The 24,211-nt window shown below is 31.6% G+C and overlaps 1 protein-coding gene across 1 annotated transcript in view; it reads right to left on the reverse strand.

Annotated features, from left to right (window-relative positions):
• LOC139521102 (uncharacterized) overlaps positions 1 to 24,211 on the reverse strand; it is a gene marked incomplete in the record, with an annotated part of 139,990 nt that overhangs the window by 57,741 nt on the left and 58,038 nt on the right. Inside the window, 32 exon segments of the mRNA XM_071314380.1 lie at positions 583 to 694; positions 1,127 to 1,357; positions 2,180 to 2,243; positions 2,854 to 2,930; positions 3,431 to 3,835; positions 4,319 to 4,402; positions 5,162 to 5,388; positions 5,732 to 6,367; positions 6,960 to 7,074; positions 9,121 to 9,303; positions 9,778 to 9,968; positions 10,769 to 10,946; positions 11,630 to 11,782; positions 12,176 to 12,285; positions 12,851 to 13,026; positions 13,728 to 13,836; positions 14,204 to 14,318; positions 14,653 to 14,862; positions 15,239 to 15,302; positions 16,487 to 16,563; positions 16,937 to 17,132; positions 17,647 to 17,852; positions 18,167 to 18,259; positions 18,846 to 19,066; positions 19,390 to 20,025; positions 20,236 to 20,350; positions 20,720 to 20,920; positions 21,453 to 21,643; positions 22,053 to 22,236; positions 22,930 to 23,085; positions 23,456 to 23,565; positions 23,993 to 24,135. Coding sequence (XP_071170481.1) covers positions 583 to 694; positions 1,127 to 1,357; positions 2,180 to 2,243; positions 2,854 to 2,930; positions 3,431 to 3,835; positions 4,319 to 4,402; positions 5,162 to 5,388; positions 5,732 to 6,367; positions 6,960 to 7,074; positions 9,121 to 9,303; positions 9,778 to 9,968; positions 10,769 to 10,946; positions 11,630 to 11,782; positions 12,176 to 12,285; positions 12,851 to 13,026; positions 13,728 to 13,836; positions 14,204 to 14,318; positions 14,653 to 14,862; positions 15,239 to 15,302; positions 16,487 to 16,563; positions 16,937 to 17,132; positions 17,647 to 17,852; positions 18,167 to 18,259; positions 18,846 to 19,066; positions 19,390 to 20,025; positions 20,236 to 20,350; positions 20,720 to 20,920; positions 21,453 to 21,643; positions 22,053 to 22,236; positions 22,930 to 23,085; positions 23,456 to 23,565; positions 23,993 to 24,135 — 5,969 coding nt within the window.

The following is a 24,211-nucleotide window of genomic DNA, read 5'->3' on the forward strand; positions in this document are numbered from 1 at the left end:
AAAATAAATGAATCTACAGTAAACAAAATGTACAAGGATTTCATTGAAATTCTCTTTAAATATTACAAACTCATAGAAAATGTATGATATCTATTCTATTTTTAATGAATTGTTTATTAGCCTTTACAAATACATGTACAATTTCAACTAAGATGTCAATCAGGACCAAAATAGATTTTTATAAAACAGAACCATCAATTTGATTGACCTAGCTAGATATTATTGCTTATAATATCAGTATCAAAAACAAACAAGAATGTGTCCCAAGTACACAGATACCCCATCCGCACTATCATTTTCTATGTTCAGTGGACTGTGAAAATGGGGTAAAATCTCTAATTTGGCATTAAATTGAGAAAGATCATATCATAAAGAACATGTGTACTAAGTTTCAAGTCGACTGGACTTCAACTTCATCAAAAACTACCTCGACTAAAAACTAACCAAAAACTTTAACCTGAAGTGGGACAGACGAATGGACGAACGAACAAAAACAAACAGATGGAGGGACAAATGGATGCAGACCAGAAAACATAATGCCCATAAATGTGGCATGTGTTCTCATTCTATATGTATTCATACCTTCGGTCATTCCAAAATCTGATGAGGAGGCTTTCATTTGTACATTTATAAATTGACTTGTTCTCTTCTTTCCTTTTTTCACCTTTATATAAGCTCCAGTTGGTAGGTAAATCTGAAAATATATTCTTAAATATAGCGAAAGAAATGCAAGAGGTGTTATAAATCTTAACACAAAATGTAGGCAGGAATTTTGAAAGGAACTAAGGCAAAAAGTACAACTCAAGGTTGAATTGGAAATGTTTTAAATTGCCTAAAATTACACACCATATATCCAATGAGCAAAAAGATGCTTCAATTTTTTTAATTAATTTAATGACACATTCAGGTCTTTTATCTATTTAAAAATAAAAATAACTACATCAAAGTCTGCTAAAAAATAAATGAAGTTAACCAAAACTAGTTAAACACTTTCTAGGCCACTTTGATTTTTTTAGAGAAAGGTAAAGCTTGACCTTTTTGTTAATTTGAAATATAAAAACCTCTTGCTAAAGTTATGGAGGTACAAAAAATATGATACAATTTCCTGTATCCATGATTTTCCTACCTTGTAAGTTTTGCCTCCCCCTATTCTCTCCACAATAGTTCCTTCCGTTAGCTCACCATTCAGGAACATTTTCACATCAAGCTTCTTAGATTTCTTCTTCCCTTTTTTAGTATACTCTTTATTTTTAGCTTGTTCACACATGTCAATTAAGATGACATCATCACCAGACTGGACAGCTACAGCACAATTACATGAAGCTTTTCCGTTGCAATTTAAGAAGAATACATGGACCTGTAATGTTCAAAGATAAAAATTCTTTATTTATTTTTTAATTAAACGGAATATATAACTTTATGACGTTTTCATTAAGAGAAAATACTCCTGTTATAATAAGATTAAAACAACCTTTGGGACACATTTATAAGCATTTGAGACCACACATTTACAAGTATCTAAGACAAGAAACCAGTTTCAGAAGTGTTGTCCCTTTTTTAATGACTGATGTATCTATTAAATCTATTCCACATCTTTTTTTAAAGATTTGCAATAATTGTAAGAGGATTGTGTATGCATTTCATATTGAAAGTGGCTGTCTTCTAAATGATACTGTTGAGATATCGACCTTTTTCTATATAAGGAAATGCCTGTTACAAGTCAGGAATATAACAGTTGTTTTCCATTTGTTTGATGTGTTTGACCTTTGACTTTGCCATTTGGGACTTTCAGTTATGAGTTTTCCTTTGACTTTCATGTCATATATAGCTTTATATTCTGTTATTGATGACAAGAGAAGCTCAACTATCATATTGATAAAACTATCAATGAAAACACTAGTACCATCATTTCACCAGGTTTTAACATAGCTATCAACATATTGTAGTTAACCTTCCTCATTTATTATTTTAAAACTAAGAGGTTACCTGTGTCAGAGTTCAAAACTCCTGGAATTAAAGGGTGACTTTTTCATTTACTTGGTTTTCATGGGGGAAAAAAATCTTTACTACATATTTCTTCAAGTTTAATGTGAACACTAGATACCATTTGGTGTGTGGTTACAATCTTGCTGTTATAGAAATTCTAATCAAAATCTGAAACTGAGCCATACAAACTTACAGCATATGGCAAAGTCTTGTGTCTGTACAGAACAAATTCTCCCTCATAGAAGTTGTTGTATTTCCTGTAGAAAAATAAAGATCATACAGCTATTTTACTTATCAACTTATAGGAAATGAAAGTATATCTAAAATATAATTAAGAGACTGATTTATAAACTCAGTGATGAATAACATCAACCTTGCATGTTTTTACCAATTTCCATGCATCTGGTCATTTCTACAGTTGAATTCAAGAGCTACTACAAAATTTTTATGATAAACCCCACATCAATACCTCTATAGTTCTCAGTTGAAAATGCTTAATAGATATTACTCTAATTGGTGATTCAAATAATGAAAAAAAACACGTTAGTTTTGCATGGTTTAATTTTTATCAATTTAGACTTCTGAAATAATAAATTGCATATTCTTTTTTTGCGGGTACTCATTTTTGTACATTAAGTTAAAAAAATATTTTATTTTATTATACTGCTAAAATCTGCATACAAACCTAATAGAAAATGTGTACTTCATTTAAAATCTGAATTTGTGACCCACCTATACCCAAACAACACAGAATCATACTAATATGAAGCAATATATACTATACATTTTCCTCAGTTATGAAAAAACAATTAAATTAATGCTGCACATATAAAACCATATAATGTCCATAAACAATTCAATGCTTACAGTTTATCAAATGTAGTCATGTGAGGGTCGTTTATTGACTTGCATGTGGCCGTCTTATCTCGATCTTTCACTTCAAGCTGAAATTCAAAACAATAATACATGTATGTTTCATATAATTTTGATGCATTTAATTTAAAAAATCTAGCAAACATCAGTAATAAGCTTTGACAAGTTCTAAAATAACCTACATTTAGGTTACTGCATTGAAGACCCATTGGTGGCCTTCGGCTGTTGTCTGCTCTTTGGTCAGGTTGTTGTCTCTTTTACACATTCATCCTTTCCATTTTCCATTTTATATATACTTATGTGATTTTATCTTCATTGAAGCTTTTTTTTTACAACTTTACATGACAGGTGCCACATGTGCAGGAATGATTTACCTTTTCAGAGCACCTCAGATCATCCTGCTTTTCTGTGTAGTGTTTTTTTTTTTTTGGGGGGGGGGGGGGGGGGGGCAGGGGGAGGGGGGTTTGGTAAACTGTTGTTTTTCTGGTCATTATTTTTCTTTTTGTTCATGATATTTGTCTGTTTTTCTTTTTGTCTGCATTTTGGTATTCTTCATTGTATAACTGTTTACCTCAACGATTCCCAGTTTAGATGTGTATGCTGCTATTCCTGATCTATAGATGAACAGGGTAACTTCAATATCTCTCTTCTGGTTTTTATCTTTTAAGGAATCAATGGATGCTTTAACAGGTATCATAACAACATCTCTCCAATTATCTTTTGTTATTCTATATTCACAAGGATGTTTAGAGTCTTCACTTGCATCCCACACACCAAACACAGCCTGAACTATCTCAACTTTAGTTTTTGGACATTTCTTTTCCTTGTTTGCTCGTAGTAGTTTTGTGGTGATTAGGACATCACAGTATTTTTTCCTATCATCAGGGAGACAGAACATATAGGGAGGAACTGTGGCTGTGATTTCTACATGACCGGGTATCATTCCTTCATATACAGTCAATTCAGTTGTCTTCAGCTAGAGAATTATAAAAATATCTGTAACTCATGACATTCTTTTAAAGAAATATAAGTGAAATATATATATTATTATTAACTGTGATATTTTATAACCTTGACTTTGTCCATGAATGACTTGAAAGGCAATATAGATTGATCATGGGATTATATTGACAAAAAAATTGTGATTTTGTGATAACTTGGACATCCCCATGAGGGGCATCAGTTGTCTCCTCCTAATATCATCAAGTTTTGGATGACAAGTGAAGAATGCATAAACACGATTTCATTTTTTATATATAACCTGATAAATTATCAAAATACTGCCATTCAAAAAGGTACTTTAAGGCTGTACGGTGATCTATAGTTGTTAACTTTTTTGTCATTTGGTCTACTGCAGTTTGTTTCATTAACATCATACCACATCTTTTTATTTTTATACTCCCTCCTATCAGTCCACACAGGGAGAGATCAGAAAAATAACTGTTTATTCTATATATACCTTTATATCTGCTGTAATAACATTACTCTCTCTCCAAGGGGAACAATCCTCATTAGCTCTGCAGGCCATTATTGAACATGACAACTGAAAATTTACAAGATTATAAATTTTAGCTTCTAACTATCAATAATAGTAGTACTCAAATATATGTATTAATGCAAGAACTATAAGGGAAAGAGATTCACTTTTATAAATAAAATAGTCACAATTAAAGTAATAACTTGGGTTATCTTAATCACAAACCATTTTTACTATTATCAGAAGTTCAAGATTATAAATACATATCATTATCTCATATACAAAATGTTTTTTTGAAAGTAACAAACTTTGTCAACACAAGTATTACACCATTCAGATATTTACTCATTTATAACATGTTAAGTCAGTTTTAAATAGTAAGTCTTATTTCTTAACATCATAGTTTTTCTTAAGAAATGTGAAGTTAATGTCTTACCAAGATATCAAACATAATAAACACATAATGTCAATTAAAGAACAAGAATGTGTCCCCAGTACACGGATGCCCCATCTGCACTCATATTTTTATGTTCAGTGGACCGTGAAAATGGGGGAAAATCTCTAAGTAGGCATTACAATTAGAAAGGTCATATCATATAGTGAACATATGTACCAAGTTTCAAGTTGATTGTACTTCAATTTCATCAAAAACAACCTCCATCAAAAACTTTAACCTGAAGTGGGAGAGACGGATGGACGGACAGACGGACGCACAGACAGACGGACGCACAGACCAGAAAACATAATTCCCATAAATGGGGCATAAAAATAAGTCCAAAATATGATTAAATAAAATCATGTTCAATCGTGAGTTAACCTAATTACCTTATCTTTAAATTCTAGCTTTTGAATGTCATCCTCTTCCAATTCATGCATGTAAACATCTTTAGGGAGGAACATTTGTTTTAAAGAATTATCATTAATTGACCAAAGCACTTTGTACAATAGTCCGTCTTCTTCTAACTTTTCAAATTTACATCTGAAGACATTAGCTGTGCCATTAGTATTCTCCTCTATAGTCATCACTGGTCTTACTTTAATTTCTGGTGATTCTATAGTAAAAAAATAGAAAAATATTACATACATATCTTATACATGTAGTAAAGAATAGGAAAATATTACATACATATCTTATACATGTAGTAAAAATATAAAAAGATGTGGTATGATTGCCAATGAGACAACTCTCCCCAAGACACTAAGTGACACAGAAATTAACAAGTATAGGTCAAGGTACAGCCTTCAACATAAGTTCTATTAAGTTCTGATACCATAAATTTTATTTTGAGACTCATTTTTTTAAGAATGTTCAATGAAGCCATTCTATTCAACATTATAGTCCACAACTTTAACATAAACATGATAAAACATTAAAAGATTTTCTAATATACTAACCAACTGTAACATCCAGGTCTTTAACTATATCTTTGGTGCCTTCAGCTATATCCCATCCATCTATAACCATCCAACAATACACACCAACACCGATAGGTCTTCCGAGGTAAAATTTACCCGACAGTGACGCTGTTATCCTTCTAAAGTACTCTTTGGTTTGGGCTACTCTGAATCCATCAAAGTACAAAGAAAGTCCTCCTTGAACACTCCAAGAGAACTCTATATTGACAAATGTATTAAGGTACTTTTTGAATGGTACATAAACAGTCCAAATCTTTGTTTTGGTGCTTACTGTAAGATAGAGCCTCTTTCTGGAATACCACATGGAGAGTCCATATTTGCCACTTTCATCACCTCCACTGGAGAAAATATACATCTTTTCTTTTAATTCTAACAACTTCAAGTTGAATTTGACAGACAAGCCATATTTACATTTTTCTAAATTGAATATACAGTCATTGGTCTGATCACCGAGGTCAACAAAATCACCAATTCCATTGAGTTCTAATGCTTGGCCTCCTGTTGGTCCTACTACTAATCTAGGGGTACCAGTAAGAGTAAAGTTGTAGGTCCTTGTGATCAAAATGTTGAGGATGATTTGTATAAATGTATACCTTCTCACAATAATATCAGTGCCTACAAAAAAAAGTGTTTTATACCCAACATCCCATTTATTTATATTGGTACTATATTTTGTAACTGCATGTTGAAATCCCTGAGAAGTAAACAATCTATTTCAATGGTATAATACTACACTCCTTGTGAGACCATAGCAGTTCAACCTTATATCATAAACAAGTTGGTAAAAGCATTCTTGAGTTATTGTATGAAAACTGGAAAATCCCCCTTTTTATAATGAATAAAACCCCATAACTCGGAAATGTAAAATCTAAAATTTATAAAAAGCAAAAGTGAGCTCAAGTCAATAGATATAAATAGTCCACTAAAGTCTTATGCAAATTGGTTAAAGAGTTTTTGAGTTAATGTCTGACATGTTGACAACGGACAGACAGACAACAGTATATCATAATGCGTCCTGTAAACGGGTGTATAAAAAGGATTTGTTCAGATGCTCATTTTTGTGTTGTGTGTTCAATTTTCAAATTGTTTGAAAATAATTGTTAATAAATATAAAATGTATACTTTACCATGTTTGACATACTGACCTCATTCAGTTTAGATGTTTTATAACTTCTTAAAATTCTCAACTTTTACACTTTGTACTTACTTGAGATAACAGACCATGATATCTTAGAAGTTCCTGGGATACAGACAGAGCTGGCATTGTTAGGGTCTACAAATCCTGCTGCATAACAAACACTGTTTACAACACACACATCAGTCTGAAAAACAAAAATCAAATAGTACCAAGCTTAAAGGGGCACTAGCTACAAGATATATAAAAAATCTAAAGTTCGATTTTTTTCTGTTCAATCAATAATGAAAGTGAAATAGTGAAATAACAATTCGCTTTTTGCAGCCAAAAAGGTTCAATTTTGTCAAATTACGCTAAGAAAGATTGATAATTAGTTATTCACTTGCAAGTGAATGAGTCAACCTCTTTAAATCTGTATTCATGTGAACTTCAATTTAACCCCTAGCTAGAGATTGACAACGCATGCATTGTACGTGTACTGGTTATTTAAAGAAAAAGAATGTCAACAATGAAAGTGAAACTACGGTAAATCATTTGATTACTAATTCGATGCACATAAAATCATTCTTATACGGTTAAAAACAATGAGAAACATATATTTTTAATCTATAAAATCAAATCAAAAAGACCTATAAAAATCTAATTGCACGTGTTGGTTTAATCTATTCATATCTTTATTGATGTTTACATCGCTTATATAGTCATCTGAGGTCAAATCGATAGTTAATTAGATGGCGTCTGGACTAAAATACACACTAAACGAACCTGTATATTATCTACCCCATGCTCTGTAAACTGTTTATTTTATACTTTTGATAGTTTGGAAAAAAGTTTTACATTGTTATAAATAAAATATGAGAATTTGAGTCAAATTGGTGAACATGAATTTGACAGCTAGTGCCTCTTTAACTATGTTTTCTCACACTAAACAAACTTGTATACAAGTCACAATTAAAATAATTAAACACCATCAACATTTTTAAATTGTTGACTTCTTCTTCTTGTGCTGATTATGCATGAAACATTTACCAGTGTTTCATTTATTGTAAAATTTGCTTACGAAAGGTACCAATATTCCAGAGTTAATAGACTACTATTAGAAGTATGTTTTAGGTAAGAGTATTCCAGTAAGTGTATCATATGTTTTAGGTTTTTTTAATTTTTCTTTGAGTATGACTACACTTTCTAAATATTTGTTCATTCCATGTTTATTACACTTTTCAAGAGATAATAACAAACAAATGACGAAAAATAGCAATAAAAGTTGTTTCATTTATCGGATTTTATTTTGTACAGAAATTTGTTTTTTAACATATTAATTCATGCTTTAGGATAAGTACATATATAGAGGACTTACCCTGAGTGTACAGCCATTTTCCCCACAGACATTAATTCATGCTTTAGGATAAGTACATATATAGAGGACTTACCCTGAGTGTACAGCCATTTTCCCCACAGACATTAATTCATGCTTTAGGATAAGTACATATATAGAGGACTTACCCTGAGTGTACAGCCATTTTCCCCACAGACATTAATTCATGCTTTAGGATAAGTACATATATAGAGGACTAACCCTGAGTGTACAGCCATTTTCCCCACAGACATTAATTCATGCTTTAGGATAAGTACATATATAGAGGACTTACCCTGAGTGTACAGCCATTTTCCCCACAGATATTAATTCATGCTTTAGGATAAGTACATATATAGAGGACTTACCCTGAGTGTACAGCCATTTTCCCCACAGACATTAATTCATGCTTTAGGATAAGTACATATATAGAGGACTTACCCTGAGTGTACAGCCATTTTCCCCACAGACATTAATTCATGCTTTAGGATAAGTATATATATAGAGGACTTACCCTGAGTGTACAGCCATTTTCCCCACAGACATTAATTCATGCTTTAGGATAAGTATATATATAGAGGACTTACCCTGAGTGTACAGCCATTTTCCCCACAGACATTAATTCATGCTTTAGGATAAGTACATATATAGAGGACTTACCCTGAGTGTACAGCCATTTTCCACACAGACATTAATTCATGCTTTAGGATAAGTACATATATAGAGGACTTACCCTGAGTGTACAGCCATTTTCCCCACAGACATTAATTCATGCTTTAGGATAAGTACATATATAGAGGACTTACCCTGAGTGTACAGCCATTTTCCCCACAGACATTAATTCATGCTTTAGGATAAGTACATATATAGAGGACTTACCCTGAGTGTACAGCCATTTTCCACACAGACATTACACAGTGAATCATACTTGATGAACAGGAGTGAATTGTCTACGTTTGTACCATCGTTACTGACTGATAGCTGGTATATACCCAGGCCTGGGAGTCCACAGACAATGGAATTCTTGTTCACAAACAATGCTAAAGAAGTGCTTGTTGTTCCCTGAAATAAATGACATAAAATGACGTGCATAAAAACAAAATAGACTTAAGTCAGCAAATTACTCTATGACATCATAAAATTCCACAAATTAATTTTCAGTTCTTTATTTGTTATCCAAAAACTTAAGTTTTGCAAGATAAATAGATAAATGATAATTCCAAACTCAACCTCATTTGAGGCTGGGGTATAAAAATACAAACAAAAAGCATTCTCAAAACATTCTAAGCTAATCAGTATAATTTCTGAGCTGAATTCGGCAAAACTTTTAGGAATTTTGGTCCCCAATGCTCTTCAACTTCGTACTTTATTTGGCCTTTTAAGCATTTTTTTATTTGAGCGTCACTGATGAGTCTTTTGTAGACGAAACGCATGTCTGGCGTAAATATAAATTATTAATCCTGGTATCTATGATGAGTTTATTTATGACAAGAACTAATAAATTTGTCTAGATTGGCTTATTTAATAGTTACTCACATCTGATGTTTTTCTGAAGTGGCATGTGAGTGTATCCAGATCCACAAAGTTAATACCCTTCACAATAACATTCTCACACAATTCTGCCTGGACGTCACACAGTGTGGTAGACAGGAAGTATAAATTAGGTTTGTCGGTCACTGATATATCACATTCATCGCCTTGGAAACCATTGTTACATACACATACACCTAGAAGTAGAGATACAAATCTTTGAATGCCATGAACCCACAAAACAGTATATCCAGACTGATAAAGATAATTATGTGAGGTGTTTTTTTACAGGATTTCAAGGCTTCAAATTTTCAATGGGGTATTATTTAAGAATTGAATGCTGCTTTTTGTAAATTTATTGGGGTGTAAAAGCGATGACCGAAGTACATTTTGTATGAAGCGCGGAAGCGCTTCATACTAAAAATGTGTGCACGGTCAACGCTTTTACAACCCTATAAAGTTACAAAAAGAAGCATTCAATACTTATAATTACATCTTTTTTAGCTAGAATCATGAAAACACGTGTCATCATGAATGATAAATGTTATTGTCTAATACAATTGTTTCAGGAATAGCACGTGTTGTGCAGTTAGCCAATCAGAATAACGTATTATAATGAAACATACATCAAATGTAATTATTAATACAAAAACTAAATTAAAATCTTGCATTCAAAGTCCAGTAAAAATATAAAATATACTAAAAACTGATGAAAGCTATTTTTTAATTCAATATGACTGGCCTGGGATGTAGTCTTTATTTTTGGTTCATTGTGATACTATAAATTCAGAGATTATTGCAACATTTCCATTAATGTGAATAACGCAACTGTCTGAATATCTCGTATTATGATATCTTAAACATATATCTGTATGATGATTTTCCCAAAATCACAATAATTAATATTGTATTTTTGCTCATTCTTCAAAAGTCGCACCAATAAATGCTCACATTAACTTGTAAAGTTACAGAAAGTAGTGTCTATAATAGGTCATACCTTGATCACAAACTCCATTTCCAGAACAATCACCAGGACAAAGTTGTTCAAATAAGTCTGGTAGTTCAAACACTCCATTGATTTGTATATATAATCTGATATTATATGACAGCTGTATAGAACATTGTTCATCTACCGTCTGGACTAATTCCTGCTTCCAATCCATATTATCTGTCAACTGAAATTAAATTCAATGGAAATCTTAGTAGTTCTAAAAAGAATGATATTAGCAAATCTAATTGCATGTGAGTATTTTATTTTCTATGCACCTATTAAGTAAATTTTGAAACTATAAAGGCATAAACTGACAAAGTATTTTTCTATGACAAATGACAAATGCTTTATCTTTTTTATAACATATAAAGACTGATTCATGAAGTCCATTTACCGGTATATAAATTATAAACAAATAAATTGATGTATACACCTTATCGCTATTTGGACATTTGTCCCACTCGACCCAAGAAACTTTCCCGCTTGAATTTTTGATGTCACACAACAATCACTTTTCAAATTTTGTTTCTGATATTTTTTATTATGACGTCCAAATTTTACGGGAAATTTTGTGATGTCCATTTGTGGCCGACAAATAGAGATAAGGTGCATTGTAATAAAAAGAGTAATACTTTGGAGGTTATGGGTGCTTTTTTTCTCCTCTGTCCATAACAACTTACGTGGTACTGTGGATTTATTTTTGTTCATAGGATACCAATTCTTAAGGATTGCATGGGTAAAGGTGAATCATAAATGTAAATGTTAAACATATTACAAATGTTCTATGATCTTGTATGCAGACTTTAGGCAGCACAGCTGTCAAACCTACTGCCTGTTATCATCTCTACACAATAATCTAATGCTTACCTGAATATCTTCCATACATCCCTCCACATCTTCATCCACATCTATACCAGGTAAGGCAGCACAGCTGTCAAACCTACTGCCTGTTATCATCTCTACACAGAGTGCTCTAGCTGACTCAGCTGTTATACCATTAGGTGTAGGCCAGGAAACTTCCTGTAATGCAATAGGTATGAAAGATTTCTTCATTATTCATACATGTAAACATTGCTATTTTTACTAACTAATTTAATCAGCTAATAAGTAAATTATTCAAACAATAATCCATGTTTTCTGTTAAAAGGAAATAACATATAACTATTGTTTAAATTTTTGTTTACTCTTTGCTATTAATATTTTTTGCTATAAATACTGGTAGATTTACTGAATTGTTTATACAACCATTTGCATTAGGTGTCAAAGGCATTATTAAGCTCTACATATATTGAGATTTTACTTGTCAAAGGAGGAAAAAATCGCCAACATTAATAGTTACACAATCATTACACCAACATAAAAATTCCTCAAGTAAAGATTTGCAGTTTGTACAAAATATATGTCTATACTTACGGCTTGTACCCATTGAATGTTAAATTCAAATTGAATTCTAATTTCCTGTAGATAACACTTGGTGGCTTTGTATACATTGTTTATGAGCAATTCGGCTGTCATATCCTTCCCTGAAATTTATATATCATTGTTATTAATGAAAGCAAAACATAATGTGACTTATAATACTTCTGCTTAAGATACAAGTTTTCATCAAACAGGAAGTAAAATATAAATGAAACAATTCACAGGGTATGGCATAACCAGATGAAGCTTTGTGCCATTTATAAAATTATTGACTGATTTTATTAAGTTGAAATGGAGATCTATAAGATCAGATAGAAAACAGACTAATAAAGTTCATAACTGAATTGTGAAAATAAAAAAAACAAAAACAAAAAAAAACACTCTTATATAAAAAAAAAAAAAAAAAAAAAAAAAAAGATGTGGTATGATTGCCAATTAGACAACTCTCCACAAGAGACCAAAATGACACAGGCATTAACAACTATAGGTCACTGTACGGCCTTCAACAATGAGCAAAGCACATACCGCATAGTCAGCTATAAAAGGCCCCTAAAAAACAATGTAAAACAATTCAAATGAGAAAACTAACGGCCTTATAAAAAAAAAACACTCTTACTTCATTCTATCCCAAATATTTTTGAAAAATAACATAAATGATCTATTGCATACCTCTCCTCTTTCCTCTCTTGTTTTTCAGTGGTGGAGAGCAGTCAGTGTAATAATTGTTTGGACCACAGTTATCTCCCATTCCTGTCTGACATTGGCAGTAAGTTGTTGTGGATTCATCCTCCACATCATCTGGGCAATAACCATCAAACAGAGAATCCATTCCCATTTCATGTACTCTAAAACAAATACAACATTCATCGTAAAACACTAGTAATTACCTTTCTATCAACAATAAACAATTGGAATACAAGATTGACCAATTGAGTGTTGGTGTAAGCAATATTGGCTATATTTTGGCAGTTATTTTTTCTTTTTTCAGTAGAGGAAGCCAGAGTGCTTAAAGCAAACCACAAATATTTATCAGAAAAAAAACTGACAATCTTGTCATTTAAGATTGGCTATGTCAAAAGCCACTGCCAAATGCAGGGTTCATAATCACATCTTCTGTGTTTACAGGGTAGTGATGAACTACTTATACCAAGTTCACCAAAATATAAGAAATATGTAGTGAATTTAGTTTTAAGATATTTAGAAAAATAATAAGGTATCAAGCTAAAACTGTCCTATTGTATTCAAATACCAAATAGCTTTACATCAATTAATTAAATACCCTTAGTATCACAAAAACAGTTTGCCATCATCATAAATTAAAATATATCTACATATATTCAGGCATATTCAGGCAGAAGATAATTAAGGCTTCATTGGGATGAATAAAAGTTCATCAATTGATTTTATTTACATCTTGTCATGTTACAATTTTGTGTTGAACATTTTGCATTAACATGTCCATTATTGAAGACATCTAGTGTGTGTTTTCAGATAAAGGTATGTAGTATTGGATTTTTTTATTTTAACAAATATGTAAGTAATTTACCTCCAACTTCTAGAGAATTCAATAGGCTGTTTAGTTTTTCCCGTATAAAGGGTTCCATCAGACATCATCTTGTCGTTGTCCTTGTCTCCGTCAAAATTACCACAAAGACCTGAAATATATGGTGGCATTGTTAAAACATCGTACAACCATCAAAATTACCACAAAGACCTAAATATAGTTAATGGAAATCTGATTTATCAAATTTTAGTTTAACACAACACAATGTATTTTCTATCAAAGAGTTAGACATCTTAGTAAATCTGTTTTTAGGTATATGCAGGTCAATTTATTTTTAGATTCTATTAGCAATTACTAGCTACTAGAGGGGGTATGTGTATTGCTGACCTAATTATAAAAGTAACAAGCAGACCTATAATTCTATCATAAGTTTTTTATGAAGATTCTAAATATCTGACAAAAATACAAAAACAAGATCAGGGAACATCATTAAGCAAGAACCATAACTCTAACTTTACCTTCCACATTATTGGCATCAGCTGGTGAGGCTTTGATCTTGACCATATGGATGAATTCTGGTGTTTTTCCTTTCCCTTGTGTGATTATAACAACAGCACCATGAGGAAGGTGGACCTGTAAAATGATCAAGGATTTTTAAATTGATGAAAAAAATGTGTGTAAATGTAATAATGGATTTTAACCTTTGGTTAGATCAATCAAAATAACAAATTAAAAAGACATGCCACTTTTTGGTCTCATATAGTATGATCATCAGTATAGAATGGTAGAAACCAACTTGGGTGTATAGTATAACAATTTAGTAACTTTGTCAAGCTTCACTCAGTTCAAATCTGGTCTCTACAACATTTATCATTTGTTGTAAGAAATTGTAAAATTGAAGGTTTGCTTTAGAAAAACCTATAATCATTCCAAATAACAATAAGAAAAGTTAATCCTGAAGTCCTACCTTGTATTTTTTCCCTCCACCATGTCTAAATATTTTAGTTCCTGGTGTCAGTTCTCCGTTCAGGATAAGTCTGATATCTATTGGTGTATCTTTTTTTGAAGAAGCTGATGCTCCACACTTATCAAATACAATGACATCATCTCCCACACGAATAGCTGCAGCACAATTACATGAGGCCTTACCATTACAGTTTCTGTAAAATGTTCTCACCTATATAAAATAATAAGAGGATAAATGAAATTGAAAAATATCATACAAACAAAACACCCAACTACAATGCTTTATAATTCAATCTTGTTATTATCTATTATTACTGGACCAAAGGTGCAGATCCAGGATTTCGATACTTGTAAAAAGTCTATGCATATAAAAAGCTCCATAAGGGGACCAGTAAAATATCAGGATTTTTATTTTACCGTTATTTTTATTTTACATCAAAAAAAAAAAATTACTTAAAAAATACCTTTAATATTTGATATAATACATTACAACAAGTCTTATTTATGACCTGATGGTTAATAAAAATAAATACAGCAATATTCATGAGTAAATAGTCCCAAAGATTTAGTTCTAAAATAGATCCTACCTCATAAGGAAGGACTTTGTGTTTGTAAAATATAAATTCTCCTTCCAAATAGTTATTGTACTTCCTGAAAAAAGATGAAAAGATTTAAGATTCAAGATTTGTCTAATCAACAGAAATTTATATAGGATATAGAAAAGTATTAAAAATGTCTACAATATGGACCTGCAGATACTTGTTTGTCAAACAATATTAACATCATTCAAAACTTGTTACAATAGACAACTTTTGAGTTCGATGCATGTCCATCAAAAACTCTGGTTTTAGTGAACATCATTCGTGCGTTAAGGGTCGTCGTCACTTCCGTTCCAATGTTAAGAGAGTGGTTGGAAAACTATAAAGCTATATTGCACGAATTATTCAGCAAATTGAAATCTCATAATATTCTTTCAGCACAGCTGTCATTAGGGAATTGTGATTAAGTACCTACAGAACAAATATTATTTCTAGTTTATCCTGCACAATGATGATCACTTGGACGCTTGATGAACATTAATACACCTTATCGCTATTTGTCCGCCATTACTAGATATCACACAGGTTCCTGTAAAATTTTGACGTCACAAAACAAAACATCTGACGCCACATTGGAAAAGTGATTGTTGAATGCGTCAAAAGTTCAAGCGGCCAGGTCAGCCGGGATTAGCAATAAGGTGTATAGTGTAGGGATACAGGCTATCCCCTCTATCTGGTTAAATTGACGTCATAAAGGCGTGCATAATTGACAAGTTTCTTTTCCAGTGACGGACAAACTCGAAAGTGGTCTATTGTCCGATAATTGCAATAACTTATGTATGCAATATGTCTGAATTTACAGTACTTGACAGATTTCATAGTTTATACCATTTTTCAAATGATTACATATGAGCATCTTTGACAGATTTACTGATATTCATCAACCATCTAATGATTTCACAAGGGTGATACTACTCACCATTAATCCATTTCAGTCATATGAGGATTATTGATATATTGACATTAAACTACAGATGTGGTTCATAAGTGTTTTTTTTCTTCTCGATTTTTTTATTTAGATTAGACTGTTGGTTTTCCATATGAATGGTTCAAGTTAAGTGGTTTTATACTAGTCATTTTTGGGGCCGCTTATAGCTTGCTGTTCAGTGTGAGCCAATGTTCCATGTTGAAGACCGTACTTTGACATATAATGGTTTAATTTTACAAATTGTGACATGGATGGAGAGTTGTCTCATTGGCACTCATACCACATCTTCTTATATCTATTATACTCACCATTTATCAAATGATTTCATATGAGGGTCATTGACGGATCTACAGATAGCATTCTTATCTCCATCTTCAATGTTCACCTTCAAAAGTACAAAATAGAACAAGTTAAAAATTCACATTTATCCTTCTTCTAAAAAAATCCAATACTAATTCTGGTCCTGTGCCTTGACATATAATTTTCATAGATTATTTTAGCATTGCCTTTCATGAAAAACACATTTTAAAGAGATTTTTTTAAAGAAAGAAAATGACAAATCATATTTGCAAGAAGCTCAAACTTCTTGCTCATCTACTTATATGTATTTAAAACTCGGTATGTAATTCATGAATAGACATGACTTTAGCAGACAAATTTACAGACCCGCAATGGAATGGTGTTGAGGATGAAATGAAAGTGTACTGTACAAACTTCCACACAATTAGTGTATAAAATTAATGAATGCAGTTACCTACCTTGACACTACTGTATGTGTAATTAAAGGTGACTGTAGTTCCACAGAAAGTAGAAATTCCAACATCTAAATGTCGAGAAACATCTCCATCGTAAACTATATCAGTTGTGGCCATCACAGGTACAGATAGTTCATCTTCCCACATATTAACAGTGATCATTCCTCCACAGAAAGCAGTATCTCCAGCATTTACATTGCTACAATGGAGGTTGTCAGTAACATCAAAAACTATAAATAGCATCTCTAAATGTTGTACATGTAGTGACATTATTGATTTTTTTCAGTGCTAATTTAGTTTCCCTATCATGATGTATTATACATATGCATTACAAAATAACCTCTGTATAAATAGCAAGTTATAATAAATCTGTTGACAATATCTGCATTATTAGTATTTTTACAGTTAGGGTTTTTTGCTTGGGAATGAGATGTCAACATTTTCCATTTTATTAATGTTATATTTCTTTTACTATTTCCGTGTCATTTGGTCTCTTGAAGAGAGTTGTCTCATTGGCACTCATACCATATCTTCTTATCTTTATAAAAACTAAATTTAAGAATTTAAGATGGCAAATAAATATAAATTCCCTTTAATTTCTATTTTAGTTGTCATGTCATTGATAGGTAATTGGTTTTTTTTTTAGTTTTATATATCTATTTTGTTGGTATGTTTTTTTTCAATAAAACAATGTACACAGGTTGTGCTCTTACCTGTACATGACAGCAGCTTGCCAATGTGTATTGCCATTTGTACATAATTCTTCCACTTCCTGAAATCGAGTAGTGACCTTGACATAACAAGTACTGTTAACTCCCCTATCTTCAGGAGCACAGAATAGTGATGGGGGTACCATGGCCTTGATTTTAACCTGGCCTGGCTCTCCACCTTCTCTGATGTTTATCATTTCTGTCATAACCTGGATAGATAAAATATAATAGTGAATGTTAAATATACCATAATGATTATGTCTAAGGTTAAAATGGCCTTCAAAACACTTAAAACAATCAATTTAATTGAACTCAATAGTTTTTTACCAGTATGTTATCAATACAACTAGGCCTTTAGCAAATGAGAGAGTGATTGTGTAAATTAAAAAAAAAATGTGTACCGGTACATGTAATATGTAAAAGACTTTGTGTGAGCACCATGTACACTGAAAATGTCATTTTAGAAAGTTCAGAGGCACAAAGGGGTTACCTAAAATATTCATTTTAAAATCTGCAAACTAACCTTGACTTCTGCTATCAATATATTACTTTTCCTGGACGGTCCTCTTGTGTTGGCACAGTCATAAGCAAAACATGGAGTAACTGTACATTTTGTCTGAAATATTAAACATTACAGTTATACCAACATAAAGACATATATATTAAACATTACAGTTATACCAACATAAAGACATATATATTAAACATTACAGTTATACCAACATAAAGACATATATATTAAACATTACAGTTATACCAACATAAAGACATATATATTAAACATTACAGTTATACCAACAAAAAGTCATATATATTCTTTATATAGAAACAAATATCTGGAGCAATGAGCTATTTTTTTAAAACTTTGTCTCAAAATTTGGATAAAATATTAGGCGATTTGATTAATTCATGTATTTACTGAGGCTTAAGACAGGAAGGAACTTCACATAGAGAAGGTACTACTGCATGCTCTTGGGACTGATATTCTAAATGTGATGATTGCAAGTAAAAGGTAATTTAGATTTTCAAAAGTATTTTCTTTCAAGCATGGTTATCAGAAGAGGAGTATGAAAAAACAAATATTACTTTGCCATTTAATGCATTTTCCAAGATGGCCTACATATTTTCATGATCTAATACTTGACCATATCCATTAAATAGACTGCAACAAAATCTATAAATTGAATAATTTTCATACTGACCTTGACCCCATATCCACCAACTCCATACAAATCTTCTTCAAGGTGACTTCCATCTCCAGTTGTTGTTTCTGATTTAACACTAATGTCATCCACAGTCCAATCTATGATGTATTTCACATCCCCACGGGGTAATTTGTCATACTCACAGCTAAATGTAGAGGTTCCATTAGCTTTATCGTAATCCACTTCAAGTCTTGGTTGTGAAGTGAGTTCTGGTACCTCTGAAGGAAATAAAAATATATAATGCTAACTGGGGTATATATAATATGGATTGAATTCACATAAAATGACACTCTCATAATTTATATGAAAATAACAAAAATAAAGAAGAACAATACATTTGTTAGGAATAAGGGATATGGTATTTGTCTTCAGGTTCACATCTTTTCTCCTTCTTATTTATTGATCTTTTTTTCTTTTCTTTTTTTTTTAAATCTTTTATATCACATTTAAAAAATCAAAATAAATTGTTTTCTATGTGATCAGTTTAAAGTTCATATACAGTATGACATTCTACACAAAAACAGTTTGAACTGTGACATACCTGACAGGACTCCAACAGCATTCTTAATGGTAATTGTGGCTGTCCAAGTCTGCCAAGTTCCAACAGTACACCTAGCATAGAATCCACCAAACCCAAGCAGTGGTCCACCAAATCTATATTTATATTTCTTGTAGCCTTTAATCTTCCTCTTTATATACTTCAATCTCTTTCCAACACTTATTCCATCAATGAAGAGTTCCAAACCATCAATACTCCATGAAAATTCAAGGTCAAAGAAAGCATTGACCTTGGTAAATTTTGTTTTCACTGTCCATTCCTTATCAACAGTTGAGATGGTCAAATATAATCTCTTTTTCCAATAATACAGAGATACTCCTCTACCACCTTGTTGATCTCCACCAGATGTTAAAATGTACATGTTTTCCTTCAGCTCAAACAGTTTCAGAGATATTTTGAAGGTCATTCCTAATAAACAGTTGTCAGGTTCACTTAGACAATTGTTGTTACCTGGTGAATCTATCAGCTGGTCCTTGCCATTCAGATCCACAGCTAATCCTCCCTTCCAACCATCCACAGTTGTTGGTGAACCAATCAGGGTTAAATTCACATTAGTGGTGATTAACATTGTTCCAATTATTTCTATGAAATTTGTTTGTTTCCAAGAAATACTGGTACCTGAAAAAAAAAGCATTTTCAAACTTTCAAACTGTCATCAAGTTGTCTCATTCTATATATCAATAACAAGATAATTCAAATGAAATGTTTCATATATTAATATAATACCCTATGAAATGACATTCCCTAGAACGGTTGGTGATGAAAGGAAATGTAGCTTTTTACAGGTATTGATAATCTGAACATTGAAATTTTAAAATGATGACATACTCTGTATTTTTGTCCAGACAGTGGTGTTCTGAACAGCATCACAGACTCTGGTAGAATCTTGAGGGAAAACTTGTCCATTCTCATAGCATTCTCCATCAATAACACAGCTGTCATTCTACAAGAAACAATATGTTAACTCAATCATTAAATAAATTTTTAATGTATGCAATTTACATGAAATGTTCAGATTTTTTTTGGTTTTTTTTTTAAGGTTTAATGCTTATTATATTTATAAGTCAGTATAACTTCAGGTAAATTTGAACTACAATTAGCATAAAAACAGTTATCATTATTTTCAACTCAGGGAAAGGTTAAAAGCTTTCAATTATCAAAAAAAAAAATATTTTTAAAATAAACTATAAAGCCAAATTGCATAAATAAATTTATTTCAATTTTGTTAAGACAATTTTATCCAAGATTAGTTATAATGGCTAAAAATATATCAATATTTTGTAAATCCTCATTAAGTTTTGTTTTTACTTACCCTTGTCTGACAGTTGAATGTTCCATCATCAGCTAGCTTACAGTTTTCACATTTGGAGTCATATACAAAATGTTTCAGCTCGTTACTCTTCAATACTCCGTTATTACTTAGTGTAATAGTCACACTGACAGTTAAGTTAAGTTTGCATTCAACTAATTCAAATGTCATAAACCTTCCAGGAACCCTATATACTCTACCAGACTGAAAGAAGAAAAACTGATTTTTATCACAAATAAACACACATAAATAAGACTTGCAGCAATAATATCAAGTTATCACTTACTCTGATCATTTAAAAGATCAGGTATTCTTATACAGTTTAAATTGCTGTATGAAATCTACTAGGAAGTACAGCAACTGATATTAGAGATTAGGATGGTATGATTTTATGGGCTTATCCAATCTTTTTTAAAAGAGGGAGTTCCAACCCCTAGAACATACACCCCTCCCTGGATCCACCACTGGATTTCATAACAGCATGTTTACCTATACTTTGACCTTGATTTCAGTAACTAGCTTTTATCATTTACTATGTCTGAATACCAGATTCTTTTATAAATAAAATCCATTTCTAACACTGGAAGATTTAAATTGAAATTTGAAAGTTTAATGGCCATGGAATTTGAGAAAAATCTATTAGGAACATTTAGACATCCTCGCTAACTATAAGCATATTTTTCAGTTCAAATGAAACCACATATCTAGTATTAATGAAACAATACAGATAAGTTACCTGTACTTCTGTTATATGGCAGGAGAGATCTGTATTGCTGAGGATGTTCATACCATACAGGTAAACCATGGAACAATCCCTGTCTGCTGTATTACACACAGGTCCATAGGTAACTTCACCTATAACTGGTGGTTTAGAGGTGTCAACAGAACAATCCATACCACCATAACCACCCTCACAATCACATTCACCTGAAATTAAATCATATGGTTTCTATATTAATAGCTCAACATATCCATGACATTATGCATTGCAGAAAAATTAACAACAGGAGAATTAGTATTACATGGAAAGAAGGTATAGTGCTATTGAGTAATTATATAAAGAATATGCACAAAAATCATACACATATCTATAAATATTACATTAACTGACCAAAAAAAATGAAAACTTGTTCTAAACAACAATCTTTGCCATATTTAATTTCTTTTAAACCTTTTTACTAACTGGTTAAAATAATATTGACTCGGTCAAAATGAAATTTTAAAAAAATTCTTTAAAATTGCTATATTAATTCCGAAATACTAAAATCTTTTTCATTTTAAGTGGAATGAAATAAAAACAGAAGCATTATAAATATTGATAGTATTTTAGCCTTACCATAACTCTTGCATGCTCCTTTACCATTACAGCCATTTGGACATAGCATGTTTGTAAACGTTGTATTTGGCATCATATAATCTCCAGAAATCTCCCAGTATTTGGTATATGTGATGGCTCTAATGTAACAGTGTGTCTTCACACTAAATAAGGCAGTCATCTTCCAGCTGTCATCATCAGTTAACTAAAACAGAGAATAAAAGTTCTGTGAGATTGTGAATACTTGGTTTTGTAAAGTCTGTGAGATTGTGAATACTTGGTTTTGTAAAGTCTGTGAGATTGTGAATACTTGGTTTTGTAAAGTCTACCAGTTCATTCATTTAGTGTGTACTTTTAGTTTCTAAACTGAAAGTAAAAGAAATTAAATTTATAACATTATAGATTTTCCAGCTTGTACATATTAAAAGTGCTTGACAGTTCCACATGATGACCTCAAGTTTCTGCTGAATCAACTTTGAATTTCAAACAAACAATTTAGTTAGCACAATCACCTTTTAACTCATATTAATGCTTGAATCAATATTAATGATCCTTTTTGGTGCATTTTATGTTTGAATTTAATTTTTAAACAACGACTGATCCAGCGTTAACTAATTTAATCAAAAGTGGTAATCTATCTGATAACTTCACTGATGTTATCAGCAAACACTAAAATGTTACTAACTGACCAATCACAGTATTTGACAAATCTTTTTGCTATGAGCAACAAGCTTTACCCTCCTGAGAATGTGGTTTTGTTGGATTATAGTTTAATGAAAAGTGTTGTGTAGGTTTTTTTCTTCTTTTAGGCCATGTGGTTTTTTATCAATTAATGATTTTGTATTGTCCCCTTGTCATCTTCTGTCTTCTTTTTTTAACAAGACTACAAAATACTTACTCCTATATCAGTGACACAGGACTCAACAGAAATGTAAAATACAGATGGCACTAGTTCACGGCACATGCTTCCCTCCATGGTTGATAGTATATAGTTCTGACATAATTCTCTGACGTATGTCTCATTCATACCAGAAGGTGTAGGCCAGCTTACAACCTGCAGTGAAAAATAAATTATAATTCACTTACTATTTGATCACTACATACTTAATTTATGACTTATAAATTTATAATACTTCACCTAGTAACATGATTTCTAAGAATATATGTTGGATGTTCTATCAGAAATTCCCTTTGTTATAAAGTCCAGTTGTCAAATTGATGCAAAAGAGAATCAATTTTTTTCTAGGAACTAAGAATTCTTTAATAAAGTTTATACTGACAACTGGTTTTAATTATTGGAGTTGTCTTAGGACAACAGATCTAAAAGTTATCTACTGTTGACTGATTGTTTCATATAATATTTTTCTAACGTAACATCGTACCTGAGCTGTAAAGTTGACATCATATTTAACGTAACATCCTACCTCAGCTGTAAAGTTGACATCATATTTAAACAAAATCTGTGGTTGTTTGGTCAGACATTTTTCAGGAGGGTTCTGTGCAAATGTTACAAGACTATCTGTTTCATCATATCCTAAAAATAAACACAGTTTTCATTAATGGCCTTTGTATATTAAGGGAAAAATCTAAGTGACCATTTTTACAGCAATATGTACATTATTTTGCTTCATACTGGACATGAACTGATTTCACATGACATTCACTTATAAAATCATTTGAAGTGAGATTCACACAAATTCAAATTCACGTGAAATTCATGTGAGAGAAATTTGCCAGTGTATATATTATTTTACTTTATTCTGAAATCTTCTTGGTTTTAAGCATAATTCACCTTGCTCTTAGCCCTTTAAGCAGCCTTTAAAATGATAAAGTATATCAATATATCAGTATATCAAAAGCCTGAACCTGCATTTTTGTTTTAATTGCACTGAAATCATAAATCCCCCCCCCCCCCCCCCCCCACTTTTCCAGTGTATATTTTTACATGAAGAGTCATTTACCTCCTTCTTCAGTACAGCTAAACATGATATCATTCTCTGTACATGAAGAGTTCTTAAAACAATCACACAACATCATACTATCATTTTTACCGGCAACAGATGAGTCACAGAAGCCATTGTATAGTGTCGCATCTTCTTCCACTCTGTAAACACAAATCATTTACTATCTTATCAAAAATATATTTCAAAACAGATTTATAAAACAATTTTTTTTTAACT

Source organism: Mytilus edulis, chromosome 4 (assembly GCF_963676685.1).
Source record: "Mytilus edulis chromosome 4, xbMytEdul2.2, whole genome shotgun sequence".
Classification (NCBI taxonomy): Eukaryota; Metazoa; Mollusca; class Bivalvia; order Mytilida; family Mytilidae; genus Mytilus; species Mytilus edulis.